Genomic DNA, 21,665 nt, shown 5'->3' with positions numbered 1-21,665 from the left:
CTTATGACGTTAACAAAATCAATTTTGCCACCTATAGATATCTATATTATTTCGTACTCCTTCAATGGTTATTACGACTATAATTACAGCCACGTGCTATGGAAAGCGAAATTACATGCCGAATAAGTGTATTTTGCGAAGGGGATAATCTTTCGACAGATCAGACGAAATCTCTTTGAAAGGAACACTCTCGTATCGCAGTCGAGGCACATGAAGAGCTTCAATTGCGATTTTGCGAGCGAGGACAGAGCGGTATCTATGGCGAACGGCGGCCACGGGATCGTCGTTAACGGGGTAAGCGCTCCTGGTTCGGGCAGCTTGTCGAGGGAGGAGAGGCGCAGGCGAAGAAGAGCCACCACGAAATATCGAACCGCACATGCCACACGGTAAGGGCAGTATTGGAGTTTCGTACAAACGCAAAAGAATGCTATAGTATAGCCGCTTAAGACAACGTTTCATTCCATCAGGGAGAGAGTCAGAGTGGAAGCTTTCAACTTGGCGTTCGCGGAATTGCGAAAATTGCTGCCGACGTTACCACCGGACAAGAAGCTTTCAAAAATCGAGATACTTCGACTGGCAATCTGTTACATCGCTTACCTAAATCATGTCCTCCAAGCTTGAACTTGTGCGCGTCTCGATCAACGGAAGTGAAGAACAGATGATGTCAGAAAGTCACAGATGATTCCTCCATTAGCTTATTCCAATTGCGGACGAACCGATCGATCATTTCTCTGAAATTAAAAAAAAAGAGTATTTGCTTAATTATATATTATTATAAAAGTAGAGAAATTTTAGCACGATTAAAGACATAAAATAGCGAGGAAGAATAAAAGAATTACAGAAAAGTTCAATACATAGTTTTCATTTTGTGACAAGAACAATAAGAGAATAATAAAAGAATAAAGATTAATTAGAGAATCATATGAATTAACACAGCACTGTAATATAATACTTTAGAAAAATCTCAACAAATGTATGCTTGCACCTAGTTGCACTCGCGCAAACTTTTGTCTACCCAAAACTCTCTTCCGATGGATCCTAAAATAATTTCAACTGATTAGCATAAATGTTTAATTATTCGATAAAGGAATTTGTCATCGTTCAATAAATTTGTCGACCATTCAAAATACGATCGTCGCTGAATTACACGAGTTGCATGAACTGCAGGATCGCGCTGTTTTTATCGTCGATATTGTCGAATCTCTTCGATTCCTGAAGATTAGTGGGCCACCTCGGAACAATGGAGCAGATCCCCACGGGATTTCTACCCCTCCGTGTTCTTCCAAATACTCCTACAACCCTCGACACTCCGTGTATCCGATCGCCGTCGATTATACGGCTCGTGCTTAAGTGAAAAAGAATGGAATTGCCGATGAGGAGACCAACTTCACGGATCGTCGCCTTGCATCGCTCGTTTCTCGTTTCTCTGCAAATGCGATTGTACTGATTCGGCTCGATCGCTCGGAGATCTTCGTGAAATTGATTGATTAATTGCGAATGAAATTTGCTCGCTTGTAAAAAGACAGATGAGACTTAGAATAGAAGAAATTCATTTAAAAATTCGTAAAAAATATTAAATACCTAAATCAGAATTACTTTTAATTCATTTAATTTAATTTAATTTAAATAAATTTTGAAATAACTAGACAATTACGAAACGCATGCCATTTATTTCTTTATATTATATAATATTATTTAATAAGCCCCAATTAAAATACCTCAAAATTAAAAACAATCATCTTTGTCGATATATAAAAGTATATAATTATATACTAATGTATATAAACACATGTCATTTAATCTATACGAAATTATGCTGTGTGTGTGTGTGTGTTTAAATAAGTTTAAAGCAATCATTCAAAATAAGTCATAATCTATTTTATGCTTCGAAGTCAGACACATATTTGGTATAAAATTTATACTTAACGAATAAAAAATCATATAAAAATATTTACTGCTTGATCAACTCTAATAACATATTCGTAAATTCGAAAATAGTATATTATATTTTTTTTCGTTTTTTGTTTTTCAAAAGTATATTAAACTTGCACGTATTAAACAAAAAAAATTTTACATTGCCTCTTTCTCAAATTATCAAAATATGCAATTTCAATGATGATGACAGCTGCTCACGAAGCGAAAGAACTAATTAGTATCACGGAAAAGAGACAACAATAAACTTTAATGTTTTTGAGAAAACTTTGACGTTTTCAATTAATTAACTTTATATGTCTTTTTTAAGACTTTCTCTCTCTCTTTCTCTCTTTTTCTCTTCTTCTACTGTCAGTTCTTTGTAATGTTTATTTATTTTTTGTGTAAATGATAAACAATATTAATTTTTTACATATAAATTTTATAATTGTTTTATAACATCTAATAAAGCAGGAATTGTTTGATACTAGACGAGTAATGAGAATGAAATAAACACAGAAATAAACAATTGAATAAAAGTGAAATTAATGGCATCGTTATTGACATAGTTTGTTTGCTCGTATTTTTCGGCGAGATAATCGCAAAACCAAGTATAATCAGTTAAGCAGATTATATATTATTTCACATTTCGGTAAAAATCAACACTCTATATCACTTTATGAAGAGACAACATTATCATGCGAGTCCATCTTTCATCAAATATGCAAACAGATTAATAAGTGGTATAAAAAGTGGACGAATAATAATGGCAATATAAGTGAGCCATTACATAAAAGAATTTATCTCTACATGTTTCACGGACAAGCAATTAAACATATCGATCGTATGAATATAATTAGACAATCTTTATTAATTTGTTTTTTTATTATTTATAAGTAATATTTTTTTTATAATAATGAATTTTATATCTAAATTTATATCTAAATACTCTCTTATACATCTCAACTATAATTTTTTTCCTTTTAATAATAATTTTGCAGTGTTATCAAATGCTATGCAACAATGGGTTTACCTACGATGTATAATTAGCATGTATGATCGATTATATGAGAATCATCCGATCTGATATGTATTGTATGTGTATTCAGCAAAAATATTATAAAATATAAATTATAAATTATAAAGAAAGATATCATTCTCTCCATTATGTATTATTCAGCTTTTTACTATCCTCAATGTCCTCCATAAGTTTCGCTTTTAAATTATTCAATTATTTTTCAGAAATAATTTTCAAGATAAAGTAAAAAATTCCCTTCGGAAGCATAATAAGAATCGTCATTATGAAAAAACTTGCATATTTCGGTTGTAAACTATTCCAATGTATTTTGGATTTTGTAAATTGTATAATAAATGATAGATTGTTATCAATTAATTTATACATCCTTAGTCTGATGTCTCCCATGTAATATCTATATATTTAATGATTGTGGGCGCAATCTTCTTCTGCTAATTATTACGTGCCATCATCGAGATCGACTATACCTTATGACACATTAAGGTAATAAAAGCGAACCCTGTGGGAGCGTTTACTGAACAAATTACTCATTGCTTCGCAGGCAGTTGACTTTCGTGTAGATATATAATAGATCGCTTCAAAGTCCTCGACTCGTTTGCTCACATTAGCTCATTTAGCACACCTGCGTTCTTCGTGATAACCGTTTACGAGCTTCCATGTTAACAAAGGTAGATCATTAACTTACAAATTATGGGGAAATCGAGGACGAAAGTGCAGTGAAAAAGTGACTGTCACAACATTGTTCGATCTGACATATTAATTATCTGTGTAGATCGACTTGTATTAGTCAAGTATAACACGCTGCATATGATTATCACAAGTGGATAGATTAATCTAATGTAAATTAGTAAAGAATTAAGTAAAGAAAAAGATAAAAATATACTATATGTTCCTAAAACATTAGAAATAAACAAATTAGTGATCAAATATCGCAAAACAATCAGTTTTGTCAAAAAAGACATTTTTTCGTCAAAATTAGATCAACGATTTCATCAAAGTTTGCGAAACGCTCGTTTTGTAGTAAGTTGAGAAATTAATTAATAGAGAAATTGACAAAAAACCATTCCGCATATGCTATCATCAATCATATTTATCTGATTTTGAATACCTCAGATGCTCGATCAGCTGAAAGTTAAAGACAAGATCATTTAAACGAGAGATCGTATGCTTAATCGAAGAACACCGTATGGAGAAAATAGGAATTATGAAGCTATTTACACGTCCAAAATGCTTGACCGAGGCGGTAGCACCTGTGATAATTCTAAATCATTTAATGGGACTTCGTGCTTTCGAGTATCCTCGTGGTCAGCCGAGACCTATACTCAGTCTGATCTATCTTTTGTTTCTTTATTGTTTGTACTATAGTGGCTCGCTGCATTTGGAGGAAGAATATTACTTAAGTATGAATTTATTAAAGCTGGAATATTTTCTGTACAAAATATTGGATTATATTATTATTTATTTGATCTTCGTTAAACTGTTGTTGGGCTGGTACTATACAAAGGTAAGCAAGTATGAAATAAATATATATAATATCCTGTAAATATAAAAAACAGATAAAAAAAATGTTAACTTGTGCAATTAATGTGCTATTCGACGAAATATATGCATTTTCTAAAAATATTTTGTGTCGTATATAAATTAACATTTTCCACAGAGTTTCGAAACTTGCTATAGAAAAATCTTCCAAATCGACGAAACATTGCGACAGCTTGGAGCGGTGATAAACTATGATAAAATATATTTTATAACGATCGGAGTAATGATCCTCTGGTTTACAATCAGCTTCGCTATGTGTGCTGTAGTCTTTATTATAATGCAGAAGCACTCAGATGTATATAAAACTATCGGCACAATAATAGTATATATGTATGCAGTAGCTGTCAATTCTATTTTCATCTTCGAATTCTACATATTTGTAAAGTATGTAAAGTAGTTTTTATAAACTAAGAAATTTATTTTAATCGAGTTTAATCTAATCAAATATTCTCTTTTTCAATTAAAATGTGAGAAAATAATATTGTTTAATATAATTGTTTAACATATTTTATCCAAAATATTAAAGCTAAAATTAAGACTAAGATTAAAATTATAAGAAATTATATTATTATATATGTATATGTTTCACCTATTAGCCAAGTCTTGATTCATTGCTCGTTTAAATAAAAATAAAAGAAAGAATATTAAAATTAAAAAAAATAACTAACACATTGTTTTACAGATGCATAAAAACGAGGTTTGAATTGATCAACCAACTCTTACATGAAAGTTCAACAGTGTCATTGGCAAAAGAGATAAAGTTGGGCTGTTTTGAAATAAAAGATTATGTTAAAATCATGAATAATGAGCAACAAAAGAATTTGCAGCCTATGAATCCTATGAAGATATTATCTTATTGTTGTTGTCAATTGCAATCTAGAAAAAATATTACTGTATTAGAAAAACGAAATTCGATCAAATCGCAGATTCAAGCGCATTTCCCATCTCATTTTCAAAAACAGATTCAAGGGGAACTTCGAAATCGATCTCAGAGACACAATTCTGTAATGACGAAATGTCAAAAACGTAAATATCTGTTACAAATAACCAAGTGAGTATAGAAATTATGAAATAAATTGTTGTAAGATAATTTCTATAAATAATAGCAATAAAAATTGAACATCCAAATTGAACGATCAAATGTGTCAATAAATTCTTAAATAATTTGAGATTAAGGTTCATGAGTTTTGTCTACCAAACAATTTGAATATTTTAATCAAATCCTTTGTGTAAGATAAAACTTTGCGAATGAGAGAGAGAGAGAAATTTTTAAAGTATTTTTTCAAATAAGAATATTTTTTAGCTGCTTAAAAAATTGGTTTTTAGACAGGTGCATCTAGAACTGTGTAAATTATCAAAAACACTATGTATTATCTTCGGCGTACAGACAGCTTGCGAGATAGGAGTGATTATTATGTTTCTCACCGGAACTTTCTACAATTTTTACATTCGATATTTTGCACAAGGAGACAATATCAACAGTTTGCAACACATAACTGTGACAATCCTATTCAGTATCCTTCAATTTATAAAAATTACATTTTTAAGTCGTGTTTGCAAACATGCAGCCGATGAGGTAATCTATTTTTGCATATTATTATTTTATTGGAAATTTAATTAGTAATTAAGATTTATATTTGTGTAGGGAAATAAAACTATTGAGATTATTTACTCGATATACGGATGCGACACAAAGTCTGGTGTGCAAGAGGAGGTTTGTTTGCGACATACAACTTTCAACATTGATTATATAACTATTATTATTACTTACTATATCAATTATGGCATTAATTATCTCTTTCAATTATTTCAGATTCAGCAATTTGGTATTCAAATATCACAAAGTCCTGTGAGATTCTCCGCCTTTGGTATTTCTTTGGATAATCATGTCCTAACTATGGTTTGTATCGAATTATATATATAAAATATATATAATAAATATATATAAAACTTATAACATCGCGCACAGATATATGATAATGTTATGCTTTTCTTATTTATAGGTGCTGAAAGTTGTAACAACCTATTTAGTTATTATGATACAAGTAAGCAACTCATTGGAGTCGAATAAAACTATTAAATATTATAAGTCTTAAATATAATATGCATATTTAATTTATATTGTATTTAAGGAATTATAAATAATAATTTGATAATTAAATTTTAGAATTATAATTTCAATTAAATTTTAAAAGAGAATTAATATATCAAACAAAAATATCGTAGATATACAAGCTATGTAAAATAAAACAATGTGGAATTTTATTCAGAATATTCAATAGAATATTCAATTTTATCTTTCGCTAAAACTTTAGAATTAGACTTTGTATTAAACTTTGAAATATATTATGCTTAATTGAAGATAGTATCATGCATTTTTTCTTTTTCCATTAATATAATAATAATATCATAGAAGATACTTTTGTACGTTATATTTGTATATGTTTAATTTTCTCAATTTATATAATTACTTAATATTAAGCCAAAAAATTGTGCTCTGTACACATTAACCAATTTTAATGAAAAATTAATTTTCTTTGAAACTGACACCCATCCGCGTCTTTCTAGATCATTAAATTAATTAATGTGTGTATCTTTTACTGATGTAATTAATTGCATATTAACACATTATAGTATGACAGTCACCGGTGACCTACGAGGCACGAAAAGCTCAGTGTAAGTCGTCGGTAACCATCATGGTGATGAATGTGTTAATAACAATATAATGTGCGTAATCCTCTTCCAGTAATAATTTCATGTGCCGTCATCGAGGCCAACGGGCTTTTATAATTAAAATTAAAAGAATTAAAATAATAAAAGTGAATACTAGGATGCTTGTACAACAAATTACGCATTGCTTCGCGTACAGTTGACTCTCTTGTAGGTATATAACAGATCGTTTCAAAGTCCACGATTTGTTTGCTCGCGTTCGCTTGTTTAGTACATCTGCGTTCTTCATAAACGTTTGTGAGCTTTTATGTGCTCCTTAGATGTTTTATAAAGGTGGATTATTAACTTACGAATTGTAGGAAATCGAGGACAAATGTGTAGTGAAAAAGTGTTTGTCACAACACAGTATTATCTAACACTTTGATTATCTGTGTAGATTTATATTAATCAACTATAATATGCTGCATACAATGATCACAAGTACATAGATTAATCTAATATGAATATTAGGTAAAGAAAAAATAAAAATATACTTGCACTAACAATAAAACATGGAAAATAAACAAATTTTCAAATAAATTGATGAAATAATGCAAAATAATCAGTTTTATCAAAAAGAAATATTTTTCGTCAAAACTAGATTAATGATTTCGTCAAAGTTTGCGAAAACTTCGTTCTGCAAAATGTTAAGAAATTAATTACTACAGAAATTAACAAGAAACCATTTAATTTCCATATACAAGCTATTAATCATATTTATCTTATTTCCAAAATCTCGGGTGCCTAATCAGCTGAAAGTTAAATACAAGAATATTTAAATCAAGTGATCAAACTTTTAATCGAAGAATATCATATAAGAAAAAAAGTAATTATGAAGCTATTTGCGTGTTCGAAAAACTTTACCGAAACGGTAGCACCAGTGATAACTCTGAACCGTTTAATGGGACTTCGTGCTTTTGAATATCCTCGTGGTCGGCCAAGACCTATACTAAGTTTAATCTACCTTTTGTTTCTTTACTGTTTGTACTATGGTGGCTCAATGTATTTGGAAGAAGAATATTACTCAAATGTCAATTTATTGAAGCTGGAATACTTTCTGTATGAAACATTAGACAACATTGTTATTTATTTGATCTTTGTTAAACTACTGCTAGGTTGGTGGTATACGAAGGTAAGCAAATGTAAAATAAATATATAACATCCTATATAAATAAAACACAGAAAAAAAAAGGAAATGTTAACTCATGCGCAATTCAACAAATTATGTGTACTTTTTAAAAATATTTTGTGTGTCGTATAAATTAACATTTGTGCACAGAAATTCGAAGCTTGTTATAAAAAAGTCTTCGAGATCGACGAAACATTGCGACAGCTTGGATCGGTGGTAAATTATGATAAAATATATTTTATAATAATCAGTGTAATAATCATCTGGTTTATATTCAACTTCTCTGCGTGCATTATGATCTTCATTATAACGCGGGTACAAACAGATGTATATAGAACAATCGGCGCTACAGTGGTATATTTTTATTCACTGGCTGTCAATTCTATTATCATCTTCGAATTCTACATATTAGTAAAGTATGTACATTGATTTTATAAATTAACTTATAAACTTTATAAACAACTTAGAAGTTCGTTTTTTGATAAATATATATTTATATGTTTCATATTGTTAGTCAGTAGATTATTGCTTATTTGTATAAAAATAAATGTAATAATATTAACGTTTAAAAAAATAATAATGTCTAATATGTCGTTACGTAGATGCTTACAAATGAGATTTGAATTGATGAACAAACTTTTACATGAAAATTTGACAGTATTATCGGCAAAAGAGATAAAGTTGGGCTTTTTTGAAATAAAAGATTATTCTAAAATCATGGATGTTGAGCGACAAAATTATTTGCTTCCAATGAAGATATTATCTTACTGCTGTCGACAGGTACAATTTTGGAAAAAATATTATATTTATTTTCTATATTAGAAGAATAAAATGCATCAAATCGCAGATTTAATCGTACTTTCATTTCCAGAAACAGTTTCAAGGGGAACTTCGAAATCGGTCTCAAAGACACAATTCTATAATGACGGAATGTCAGAAACGTAAATATCTGTTACAAATAATCAAGTGAGTATAGAAATTATGAAATAAATTGTTGTAAGATAATTTCTAAATAGTATAAGAATTAAACAAAACATTAAATATGTGAAATTCGTAAAATACTTGACATTTAAATTAGTGATTTTTGTTTACAAAACGATTTGTTGAATATCTATAACCTAAATCAAATTCTTCGTGTAAAATAAAACTATGCAAGAGAGAAAGAAAGAGAGAGAGAGAGAGAGAGAGAGAGAGAGAGAGAGAGAGAGAGAGAAAAGAACATTTATTATGTAAAACTTTTTTAAATAAAAATATTTTTAGCTGTTTAAAAAGATGTTTTTTAGGCAGGTCCACCTAGAATTGTGTAAAGTATCAAAAACAGTATGTTTTATCTTCGGCATACAGACAGCTTGCGACATAGGAGTGATTATTATGTTTTTCACCGGATCACTCTATAATTTGTATATTCGATGTATTGTACGACAACACAAGAACACAAACATTTTGATGCAGCAACTAGCTGTAACAATCATACTGAGTATCTTTGATATTCTTAAAATTACATTTTTAAGTCGCGTTTGCAAAAATACAGCCAATGAGGTAATCTATTTTGTACATTATTATTATTTCAGTAGAGAAATTTAACTAGTAATTAATATTTATATATTGTTGTGCAGGAAAATAAAACTATTGAAATTATTCACTCGATTTACGGATGCGATACAGAATCTGATATACAAGAAGAGGTCTGTTTGCGATATACTTTCAACATTGATTATATAACTATTATTATTAATTATTGTATCAATGAGCGTTAATTATTGCTTATAATTATTTCAGATCCTGCAGTTTGGTATTCAAATATTACAATGTCCGGTGAGATTCTCCGTGTACGGTATTTCTTTGGATAATGTCCTAATTATGGTTTGTATCGAGTTGTTATAGATTGCTAATTTTGTGTAAATAATTTTTAGATTTTAGATAATTTCCTAGAAACAAAATATATGTATTGAAAATATTTAATAATGTTTTTACAATTCTTAAAATAAAAAACTGTTTTTAATTTTATTTTGATTAAAAGTAAAAAGTTTACAGATAGATAATATGTATTAAATTATGTTCAATATCTCATATAATTTTTATTTATTATTGTGTGTCTCTCTCTCTCTCTCTCTCTCTCTCTCTCTCTCTCTCTCTCTCTCTCTCTCTCTCTCTCTCTCTCTCTCTCTCTCTCTCTCTCTCTCTCTCTCTCTCTCTCTCTGTGTTTGTGTGTGTGTGTGTATTAAATATATTTATAAGTTATAACATTGCAACAGATATAATATTATTATGTTTCTCTTACTTATTAGATGCTGAAAATTATAACAACTTATTTAGTTATCATGATACAAGTAAGCAACTCATTGGAGTCAAAATAAAATTATTTAAAATGTATAATATATCTTAAATATGCATATTTAATTTATATTCAATTAATTGTAAATATTTATATAAATAATTAAATTTTAGAATTATATAGTTTAAATTATAAAAGAATTAATGTATATCAAACAAAAATGACGTAAATATAAAAGCTGTGTAAAATAAAGCAATGTGGAATTATTTTATTCAAGATATTCAATAGACTTTTTTCTTATCTTAATAGAACTTTGTAAGATATTGTATAGACTATTGTATATAATAGACTATTTTATCTTCAGCCATTAAAATTTTAAAATTAGATTTTGTACTAAACTCTGGAATATTTAATTTAACAGATTATATTTAATTAAACAGATAGTATCGCGCACTTTTTTTTATTCCATTAATAAAATAATATAAAGAAAAATATTTTTGCACGTCATATTTCAATATGTTTAATATTCCCAATTTATTTAATTACTTATTATCACAGAGAGGAAATTTTGTACTCTGTGTACAACTTAGTTTTAATTAGTTTTAATGAAAAATTAATTTTCTTGAAAATGACGTACTACAATTCGCGAATGGGTCTTTCTTGATCATTGATAGTTAAATTAATTTTTTTTCTAATGCACTTTGTTTATTACGCGTTTGTATTATTATTAAATTAATTATAATCTTATAAATGGAATTAATTGCATATTAACACATTATATAGTATAATAGTCATCAGTGACCTACGAAGCACAGAAAGTTCAGTGTTAGTCCGCGGTAATAAAATGAGGATGAATGTTAATAACGATAATGTGCGTAGTCTTCTTTCAGCAATTATTTCACGTGCCGTTATCAAGATCGATGGGATTTTATTTAATTAAAGTAATTAAAGCATTAAAATAATAAAAGCGAGTCCTATGGGGGCGTTTGTACAACAAATTACGCATTGCTTCACGTACAGTTGGCTCTGTTGTAGATATATATAATAGATCGTTTCAAAGATTCACGATTTGTTTGCTTACGTTCGCTCGTTTAACACATCTGCGTTCTTCATGATAATCGTTTGTGAGCTTTCATGTGCTTCTTAGATTTAGATGCTTTATAAAAGTAAATCTTTAATTTACGAATTATGGGAAATCGAGGACAAAAGTGTAGTGAAAAAATCAACACAGTCTGAGAGATCTGACACACTATCTGTGTAAATTGATTTATACTGGTCAAGTATGCAATGATGACATACAATGATCAAGTGGATAGATTAATCTAATGTGAATATTACAGGTAAAAAAAAGAAAAAAAATAAAAAAATACTATACTAATATGTGCACTAAAACATGGGGATAAACAAATTACGGATCAAATAATGCAAAATAATCAGTTTTGTCAAAAAGGAATTTTTTTCGTCAAAATTAGATTTTGTCAAAGTTTGCAAAATGCTCCTTCTCAGATGTTGATAAATTAATTAATACGAAAAGTGATCATTTCGTATCTACATATATGCTATTATTAATCATATATATCTCATTTTAAATATTTCAGATGCCTAATCAGCTAAAAGTTAAAGACAAGAATATTTAAATTGAGTGATCAAACTTTTAATCGAAGAACGTCATACGCGAGGAAGGAAGTAATTATGAAGCTATTTGCACGTCCGAAAAACTTGGTCGAGACGGTAGCACCAGTGATAACTCTGAACCGTTTAATAGGACTTCGTGCTTTTGAGTATCCTCGTGGTCAGCCAAGACCTATACTCAGTCTGATTTATCTTTTGTTTCTTTATTGTTTGTACTATGGCGGTTCAATGTATTTGCAAGAAAAATACTACTCAAACGTTAATTTACTAAAGCTGGAAAACGTCCTGTATGATACATTAGAAATCATTGTTATTTATTTGGTCTTTGTTAAACTGCTGCTAGGTTGGTGGTTTACGAAGGTAAGCGAATGTGAAATAAATATATAATATCTTGTAATAAAACGTAGAGATATATAAAAAAAAACGTTAACTCGTGCGAGTGTGCCATTCGACGAACTATGTGTATTTTTTAAAAATATTTTATATCGTATAAATTAACATTTGCGCAGAAGTTCGAAGCTTGCTACAGAAAAATCGTCGAGATCGACAAAACATTGCAACAGCTTGGATCGGTGATAAACTATGATAAAATATATTTTATAATAATTGGTGCAATGTTTGTCTGGTTTACATTCAACTTCTCTACGTGCATTGTGGTGTTCATTGTAATGTGGATCCAATCAGATGTATATACAACAATCGGCACTACAGTGTCATATTTTTATTCACTGACTGTCAATTCTATTATCATCTTCGAACTCTACATATTAGTAAAGTATGTAAATGGACTTTAAACTAATTTATAAACTCTATAAATAACTTAGAAGTTTATTTTGATTATATATATGTATATATATATATATATATATATATATTTATATGTTTCATATTATTAGTAAATTATTGTTTATTTGTATAAAAATAAATGTAATAATATTAACGTTTAAAAAAATAATAATGTCTAACATGTCGTTACGTATAGATGCTTACAAATGAGATTTGAATTGATTAACAAACTTTTACACGAAAGTTTGTCAACATTATCAGCAAAAGAGATAAAATTGGGCTTATTTGAAATAAAAGATTATGCTAAAATCATGAATGTTGAGCGACAAAAGTGTTTACTTCCAATGAAAATGTTATCTCACTGGTGTCGACAGGTACAAAATTTTGGAAAAAATATTATATTTATTATCTATATCAGAAAAATAAAATGTGTCAAATCGTAGATTCAATCACATTTTTATTTTCCATTTTATTTCCAGAAACAGTTACAAGGAGAACTTCAAAATCAATCTCAAAGACACAATTCCGTAATGATAGAATATCAAAAACATAAACATCTGTTACAAATAATCAAGTGAGTATAGATATTATGAAGTAAATTGTTGTACGATAATTTTTAAATAATAATAATTAATAAGAATTAATAATAAGAATTGAACAAAAGGTCAAATATGTCAAAATTGTAAAATATTTGACATTAAAATTAATGATTTTTTACAAAACAATTTGTTGAATATCTAAAATCTAAATCAAATTCTTCATGTAAAATAGAACTTTGCAAGAGAGAAAAAAAGAGAAATAGAGAGAAAAGAAAAGATTTATATAAAGATTTTTCAAATAAAAATATTTTTAACTGTTTAAAAAAATATTTTTTAGGCAGGTCCACCTAGAATTATGTAAAGTATCAAAAACAGTATGTTTTATCTTCGGCATACAGACAGCTTGCGAGATAGGAATAATTATTATGTTTTTCACCGGAGCTCTCTACAATTTGTACATTCGATATATTGTACGACAACATGAAATCACAAATATTGTGATAAAGCAAACAGCTGTAACAATCATACCGAGTGTTCTTGATATTCTGAGAATTACATTTTTATGTCGCGTTTGCAAAAATGCAGCCAATGAGGTAATATTTTGCATATTATTATTTCAGTAGAGAAATTTAATTAATAATTAATATTTATACTTGTGCAGGGAAATAAAACTATCGAGATTATTCACTCGATTTACGGATGCGATACAGAATCCGGTATGCAAGAGGAGGTGTGTTTGCGATATACAACTTTCATCATTGATTATATACTATTATTATTTATTACTATATCAATTATTGCATTAATTTCCGTTTACGATTATTTCAGATTCAGCAATTTGGTATTCAAATATTACAAAGTCCAGTGAGATTCTCCACGTATGGTATTTCTTTGGATAATCATGTCCTAACTATGGTTTGTATCGAGCTGTATCGAGTTATTAGAAATGGTTAATTTTGTGTAAATAATTTTTAGATAATTTCCTGGGAACAAAATATATATATTTAAAAAAAATTTAGTAATGTTTTTTACAATTCATAAAATAAAAAGCTGATTTTATAATTTTATTTTGATTGAAAATAAGAAATTTACAGATTAAAAATATGTATATTATGTTCAATATCACATATAATTTTTATTTTATATATATAAAATTATTATAACATCAGATATATAATAGTTATGCTTTTCTTACTTATAGATGCTGAAAGTTGTAACAACTTACTTAGTTATCATGATACAAGTAAGCAACTCATTGGAGTCGAATAAAACTATTCAAACCTCTTCAATAATATATAAGTCTTAAATATAATATGCATATTTAATATATATTATATTTATGGAATTATAAATATTAATGTAAATAATTAAATTTTAGAATTATAGTTTAAATTATAAAATAATTAATGTTTATTAAAACAAAAATGTCATAAATATAAAAGCTATGTAATATAAAGCTATGTGAAATTATTTTATTATTTTATTTTTCAAGATATTCAATAGATCCTTTCTTATCTTTAATAGACTCTGAAAGATATTCAATAAACTATTTTATCTTTAATTATTAAAATTTTTAAATTAGATTTTGTATTAAACTCTGGAATACTTAATTGGTCAAATTATATACTTAATTGAACAGATAGTATCGCGCACTTTTTTTTATTCCATTAATATAATATAATAAAAAGCAATAATATAAAATAAGATACTTTTGCACGTCATATTTCGTATGTTTAACATTCATAATTTATTTAGTTACTTGATATCAACGATAACAAGAAAATTTCTGTACACAACTAATCAGTTTTAATGAAAAAGTAATTTTCCTTGAGACTGACGCCCTATCATCTGCAACTAGCTCTTTCTAGATCGTTGATAAATTAATTTTTTTACTAATGTACTTTGTTTATTACGCGTTTCTATTACAATTAAAATAGCCACAATCTTGCAAATGTAATTAATTGCATATTAACACATAATATGACAGTTACTGGTGACCTAGAGCACAAAAAACTCAGTGTTAGTCGCCGGTAACTATGGTGATGGTTGTGTTAATAACGATAATGTGCGTAGTGTTCTTCCAGTTAATTATTTCACGTGCCGTCATCGAGATCGGCGGGATTTTATAATTAAAGTAATAAAAGCATAAAAAATAAAAGCGAGTTCTATGAGGGCGTTTGTACAACAAATTGCGCATTGCTTCGCATACATTTGACTTTCTTGTAGATATATATAATAGATCGTTTCTCAGAATTCACAATTTGTTTGATCACGTTCGCTCGTTTAGCACATCTGCGTTCTTCATGATAATCGTTTGTGAGCTTTCATATAGAGTGTTTCTTATAGATGATTTATAAAAATAGATCTAAACTTGCGAATTATGAGAAATCGAGAATAAAAGTGTAGTGAAGAAGTGACTGTCACAACATAGTCTGATTTGACATATTGATTACTATCTATGTAGATCGACTTATGACATTAATTATTTCTTTCAATATTAATCAAGTATAACACGCCGAATATAATTATCACAAGTGAATAGATTAATTTAATGTGAATATCAGGTAAAGAAAAAATAAAAAAATACTAATGCGTGCACTAAAACGTAGGAATAAACAAATTATTGATCAAATAACGCAAAATAATCAATTTTGTCAAAAAAAAATTTTTCGTCAAAACTAGATTAATGATTTCGTCAAAGTTAGCGAAATGCTCGTTCTGTAATTAGAAATTAATTAATTCAGAAATCAACAAAAATCCATTTCATTTCCACACATATATATATATATATATATATATCCTATTATTAATCATATTTATCTCATTTTAAATATCTCAGATGCCTAATCAGCTAAAAGTTGAAGATAAGAATATTTAAATCGAGTAAAGAAAATTTTAATTTGAAGAACATCATACAAGAAAGGAAGTTAATATGAAGCTATTTGCACGTCCGAAGAGCTTGGCCGAAACGGTAGCACCAGTGATAACTCTGAACCGTTTAATAGGACTTCGTGCTTTTGAATATCCTCGTGGTCGGCCAAGACCTATACTCAGCCTAATCTATCTTTTGTGTCTTTGTTGTTTGTTGTATGGTGGCTCAAGGTATTTGCAAGAAGAATACTATTCAAATGTTAAATTATTGAAGCTGGAATACTTTCTGTATGAAACATTAGAAAGCATTACTGTTTATTTGATCTTTGTTAAATTACTGCTAGGTTGGTGGTATACGAAGGTAAGCAAATGTGAAATAAATATATAATATCCTGTGAATAAAACACAGATAAAGGAAATATTAACGCATGCGCAATTCGACGAACTACGTGCATTTTTAAAAATATTTTGTGTCATATAAGTTAACATTTGTACAGAAATTCGAAGCTTGCTATAAAAAAATGTTCGAGATCGACGAAACATTGCGTCAACTTGGATCGGCGGTAAACTATGATAAAATATATTTTATAATACTCGGTGTAATATTTGTCTGGTTTATATTCAACTTCTCTACGTGCACTATGGTCTTCTTTGTAATGTGGATGCAAACAGATGTAGTATATAAAACAATCAGCAATTCAGTGACATATTTTTATATACTGACTGTCGATTTTATTATTATCTTCGAATTCTACATATTAGTAAAGTATGTAATTGATTTTATAAATAAACTTATAAACTTTATAAACAACTTAGAAGTTTATTTTGATAAACTATGTATATATATTTCAAGTTTTATATTATTAATCAGTAGTTTTTTATTGCTCATTTATATAAAAATAATTATAATAATATTAACGTTTAAAAAAATAATAATATCTAACATATACTATTACGCAGATGCTTACAAATGAGATTTGAATTAATCAACAAACTCTTGTATAGAAGTTTGTCAGCATTATCAGCAAAAGAAATAAAGTTGGGCTTTTTTGAAATGAAAGATTATACTAAAATCATGAATGTTGAGCGACAAAAGAATTTACTTCCTATGAAGATATTATCTCACTGGTGTCGACAGGTACAAAATTTTGGAAAAAATATTATATTTACTATTTATATCAGAAAAATAAAATTTCGTCAAATCTCAAAGTCAATCACATTTTCCATCTCATTTTCAGAAACAGTTACAAGGGGAACTTCGAAATCGACAATCTCAAAGACGTATTTTCGTAATGACAGAAAGTCAGAAACATAAATATCTGTTACAAATAATCAAGTGAGTATAGAAATTATGAAATAAATTGTTTTAAGATAATATCTATAAATAATAACAATAAAAATTAAATAAGATCAAATATGTAAAATATGTCAATAAATTTTTTAAATACTTGACATTAAGATTCTTGTAATTTTTATTTACGAAACAATTTGTTGAATATCCATAATCTAAATTAACTTCTTCGTGTAAAATAGAACTTTGAGAGAGAGAGACATTTTTAAAGAATTTTATAAATTAGAATATTTTTTGTTGCTTGAAAAACTGTTTTTTTTTGTTAGACAGATGCATCTAGAACTGTGTAAAGTATCAAGAACAATATGTATAATCTTCGGTATACAGACAGCTTGCGAGATAGGAATAATTGTTATGTCCCTCACCGGAGCTCTCTACAATTTGTACATTCGATATATTGTACAACAACATAAGATCACAGACATTTTAATGCAGCAAACAGTTGTATTAATCATACCGAATATTCTTGATATTTTGAAAATTACACTTTTATGCCACGTTTGCAAAAATGCAGCCGATGAGGTAATCTATTTCGCACATTATTATTTCATTAGAAATTTAATTAGTAATTGATATTTATACTTGTGCAGGGAAATAAAACTATCGAGATTATCCATTCCATTTACGGGTGCGATACAGAATCTGATATACAAGCGGAGGTCTATTGGCGATATACACCTTTCATCATTGACTATATAACTATTGTTTTTTAATTATTATATCAATTATGGCATTAATTTTCACTTACAATTATTTCAGATTCAGCAATTTGGTATTCAAATATTACTAAGTCCGGTGAGATTTTCCGCGTATGGTATTTCTTTGGATAATCAAGTTTTAGCTATGGTTTGTATCGAGTCATTATAAATTGTTAATTTTGTGTAAATAATTTTCAGATAATTTCCTGGGAACGAAATATATATATATTTTAAAAAATTTAGTAACGTTTTTTAAATGTCTAATAAAGAAATAAAAGCTGTTTTTATATGTAATTCCATTTCGACTAAAAATAAGAAATTTACAGACTGATAATATGTATTAAATTATGTTCAATATATCATATTGATTTTCAATATATCACATATTAATTTTTAATTATTATTAATTATTATTATTAACTTAAATATATATTTATTATATGCTTTTCTTATTTATAGATGCTGAAAGTTGTAACAACCTACTTAGTTATTATGATACAAGTAAGCAACTCATTGGAGTCGAATAAAACTATTCAAAGTGCACAATATAAGTTATAAATATAATATGCATATTTAATATAAATTATATTTAAAAAATTATAAATATTAATATAATTAAATAATTTAATTTTAATATTATAGTTTAAATTGTGTGTGTAAAATAATTAATATATATCAATCAAACAAAAATGTTGTAAACATAAAAGCTATGTAAAATAAAGCAATGTAGAATTGTTTTATTTAGAATATTTAATAGATCCTTTTCTTATTTTTAATAAATTCCGCAAGATATTCAATGAACTCTTTAATCTTTAGCTTAATTAAAATTTTAGAATTATACTTTGTGAATTCTGGAATACTTAATTGAACAGATTATAATGGAACAGATAGTATCGCGGACTTTTTCTTATTTTAAGAATATAAACAATAATGTAAAAAAATGATATTTTTGCATGTCATATTTCGATATGTTTAACATGTCTGATTTATTTAATTACTTGGTATCGTATCAAGGGAATTTTGTACTCCGTGCATAGTTTTAATGAAAAATTAATTTTTCTTGAAATTGATGGATTACTATTCGCATCTTTCGATTCTTACTAGACAAGTTGAATTTTAAATTAATTTTTTAATAATGTACATTGATTATTACGCTTTTCTATTACTATTAAAATAGTCATAATCTTGCAAATGTAATTAATCGCATATTAACACATTATTATATTACAGTCACCGATGACCTGAGGCATAAAAGGAAAGCTCAGTGTAGGTCGCCCTGAATGTCATAACGATATATATCTTACAATTAATAACAATAATGTGCGTAATCTTCTTTCAGTAATTATTTCACTTACCGTCATATCGAGGTCGGCGATATTTTATAATTATGATAATAAAAACATTAAAATAATAAAAGCGAGTCCTGTGAGAGCGTTTGTACAACAAATTATTGCTTCGTGTACAATTAATTCTCTTATAGATATATAATTAATAAATAATTAGTCTCTCCAAAGTCCGCGAATTGTTTGCTCATTTTTGCTTGTTTAGCACACTTGCGTTTTTCGTAACAATCATTTATAAGCTTTTATGTGCTTTTTAGGTGCTCTACAATGGTAGATCATTACTTACGAATTATTTATGGGAAATCAAGAAAGAAAATACAGCAAAAATGTAATTGTCATAATATTGTTTGATCTGACACATTGATTATCCATGTAGATCGATTTATATTAGTCAAGTATAACACACTGCATACAATGATCACAAGTGTATAAATTAATTTAATGTGAAAAAATATCAAATATACACCATATAACGTAGTGAAAAATAAATAAATTGTAATAATCGCACAATAATCAATTTTGTTAAAAATGATAATTTTTGTCAAAATTAGATTAATGATTTCGTCAAAGTGTGCGAAAGGTTCTATAAAATAAAATAAAAGTTTCTTACTCACCGATCGATGCACAACAGCGGAGTAGACGGTATCGAAGCTTAATCTGTAACATAAATAAAATCCAAATTGTAACACCACTCAAAATAATTAATATTTAAAAAAATATTAATATGCAATGAATTTTATATTCGATGCGCACAATAATAAACAGATATTTAATAGATTAATTTTATAAATTCTGAAACAGATTTACTTCTTATTAAGTAGAAATTTCTACAAAATTTATATAAAATATTTTCTTTCTGATTTAAGCTCTTCTGAATTATTCAAATAAATTAACGCATATTATAACACGATTTATAACAATTAATAATTATATTAATAAAAATTACTTGTTAATAAACTAAAATACTTATTAATAAAAATTAACAAATAATAAATACCCCAGGATTGTTCCGCCGATGCTCGATGCCTTTCCCAGGCCTCCTTCTCCTCTCAGGTCGTCAAAGTCCTTTGATTAACACGCGCGATACTTTTAACGGCACTCCCGCACTTATACGCGATACTTGTAAAGGCACTTCCGAAATCAAGAAATTAATTATGCAAAAACGCGACGACGACGCGAATGCCGATCCGCGCGTGGTACATCGACTTATACGCGATACTTGTAAATGCACTTCCGAAATCAAGAAATTAATTATGCGAAAATCGACGACTCACGCGTTTGGGTACGTTCGCTTCCCATTCAGGATAATCCTTTAAGATAAATCTTAAAGGATTAACCATCCAGGTACTAGGCCCTCCCACCACGTCAAGGTGTACCCTTGGGGGGAATTATTGTATTATATAATTTTGTACAATAATATATAATACAATAACACATATATAGAATATTGTAAGATCGAAATATTAAATGAAAAATCGTGATATCAATTGTTGATTAATAATTAGTTTATACTTGCATTTTAGGAAAAATTGATCGACAAAGTATCGGACGTAATATTATTTAACTTTAAGTATCGTATAAAGAAATAATAATTGTTATTAATCAGAAGCGCACCTTATTTTAAGAATAAAATTTACTAATTTTTATCAAGAAAGTATTTATATAAATTAATTTATTATTACATTTTATATCTCAAATTTTTATTTTTCTTGAGAAATAAAACTTATGTGGCATTAATGAAAATTTTTTTCTTATTTTAATAGAATAATATATAAACAATAATAAAATAGAAGACTCTCTTTTGCATGTCATATTTCTAGATGTTTAACATTCTCGATTTGAATAA

At 27.8% G+C, this 21,665-nt stretch overlaps 4 protein-coding genes, 1 long non-coding RNA gene and 1 pseudogene across 7 annotated transcripts in view; 5 read left to right on the top strand and 1 right to left on the bottom strand.

Annotated features, from left to right (window-relative positions):
- Window positions 1–21,190, bottom strand: part of LOC145942076 (uncharacterized) — a 29,350-nt gene extending 8,160 nt beyond the window's left edge. For both annotated transcript variants that reach the window (XR_014426301.1, XR_014426302.1), the window contains exons 1-3: window positions 20,817–21,190; window positions 20,434–20,476; window positions 598–731 (exon numbers count right to left, since the gene is read on the bottom strand). This is a non-coding gene — a long non-coding RNA (uncharacterized LOC145942076). The remainder of the gene's footprint in view (window positions 1–597; window positions 732–20,433; window positions 20,477–20,816) is intronic.
- Window positions 99–621, top strand: LOC145942073 (uncharacterized). Its single transcript, XM_083048565.1, is given in 3 exon segments — window positions 99–158; window positions 160–386; window positions 468–621. Coding segments are annotated over 3 exon segments (441 nt in total).
- Window positions 3,963–6,582, top strand: LOC145942115 (uncharacterized). Its single transcript, XM_083048600.1, has 7 exons — window positions 3,963–4,451; window positions 4,605–4,870; window positions 5,169–5,537; window positions 5,813–6,062; window positions 6,132–6,200; window positions 6,300–6,386; window positions 6,490–6,582. Exons 1-7 carry the CDS (start codon window positions 4,134–4,136, stop codon window positions 6,580–6,582), a joined length of 1,452 nt encoding a protein of 483 aa, XP_082904726.1. The 5' UTR covers window positions 3,963–4,133.
- On the top strand, window positions 7,926–10,681 carry LOC145942114 (uncharacterized; annotated as a pseudogene). Its single transcript, XR_014426309.1, has 7 exons — window positions 7,926–8,327; window positions 8,475–8,740; window positions 8,927–9,290; window positions 9,608–9,863; window positions 9,941–10,009; window positions 10,104–10,187; window positions 10,613–10,681. The product of XR_014426309.1 is annotated as an uncharacterized LOC145942114 (transcript).
- On the top strand, window positions 11,658–14,862 carry LOC145942112 (uncharacterized). The gene is made up of 10 exons (XM_083048598.1): window positions 11,658–11,939; window positions 12,198–12,391; window positions 12,575–12,591; window positions 12,741–13,006; window positions 13,214–13,391; window positions 13,497–13,591; window positions 13,894–14,149; window positions 14,218–14,286; window positions 14,385–14,471; window positions 14,758–14,862. Exons 2-10 carry the CDS (start codon window positions 12,292–12,294, stop codon window positions 14,860–14,862), a joined length of 1,173 nt encoding a protein of 390 aa, XP_082904724.1. The 5' UTR covers window positions 11,658–11,939; window positions 12,198–12,291.
- On the top strand, window positions 17,418–19,043 carry LOC145942256 (uncharacterized). Its single transcript, XM_083048810.1, has 6 exons — window positions 17,418–17,565; window positions 17,666–17,763; window positions 18,045–18,300; window positions 18,369–18,437; window positions 18,538–18,624; window positions 18,936–19,043. The coding sequence occupies exons 1-6, from the start codon at window positions 17,482–17,484 to the stop codon at window positions 19,032–19,034; spliced, it is 693 nt and encodes a 230-aa protein (XP_082904936.1). The 5' UTR covers window positions 17,418–17,481; the 3' UTR covers window positions 19,035–19,043.
- Window positions 21,191–21,665: the final 475 nt, after the last annotated feature.

The sequence above is a fragment of the Prenolepis imparis genome, unplaced genomic scaffold (assembly GCF_030444845.1).
Source record: "Prenolepis imparis isolate NDT839.2.m4 unplaced genomic scaffold, iyPreImpa1.0 SCAF_10, whole genome shotgun sequence".
Taxonomy (NCBI): domain Eukaryota; kingdom Metazoa; phylum Arthropoda; class Insecta; order Hymenoptera; family Formicidae; genus Prenolepis; species Prenolepis imparis.
Note: the sequence above shows the minus strand (reverse complement) of the source record. Positions and strands in the feature narration are given on the sequence as shown.

Coding starts and splice junctions, on each gene's coding strand:
- LOC145942256 (XM_083048810.1), top strand. CDS start 17,482: ATGAAAGATTATACTAAAATCATGAATGTTGAGCGACAAAAGAATTTA. Junction 17,566..17,665: donor TATCTCACTGGTGTCGACAG/GTACAAAATTTT, acceptor TCTCATTTTCAG/AAACAGTTACAAGGGGAACT. Junction 18,625..18,935: donor ATAATCAAGTTTTAGCTATG/GTTTGTATCGAG, acceptor TCTTATTTATAG/ATGCTGAAAGTTGTAACAAC.
- LOC145942112 (XM_083048598.1), top strand. CDS start 12,292: ATGAAGCTATTTGCACGTCCGAAAAACTTGGTCGAGACGGTAGCACCA. Junction 13,392..13,496: donor TATCTCACTGGTGTCGACAG/GTACAAAATTTT, acceptor TTTTATTTCCAG/AAACAGTTACAAGGAGAACT. Junction 13,592..13,893: donor CATCTGTTACAAATAATCAA/GTGAGTATAGAT, acceptor AATATTTTTTAG/GCAGGTCCACCTAGAATTAT.
- LOC145942115 (XM_083048600.1), top strand. CDS start 4,134: ATGGAGAAAATAGGAATTATGAAGCTATTTACACGTCCAAAATGCTTG. Junction 5,538..5,812: donor TATCTGTTACAAATAACCAA/GTGAGTATAGAA, acceptor ATTGGTTTTTAG/ACAGGTGCATCTAGAACTGT. Junction 6,201..6,299: donor AGTCTGGTGTGCAAGAGGAG/GTTTGTTTGCGA, acceptor CAATTATTTCAG/ATTCAGCAATTTGGTATTCA.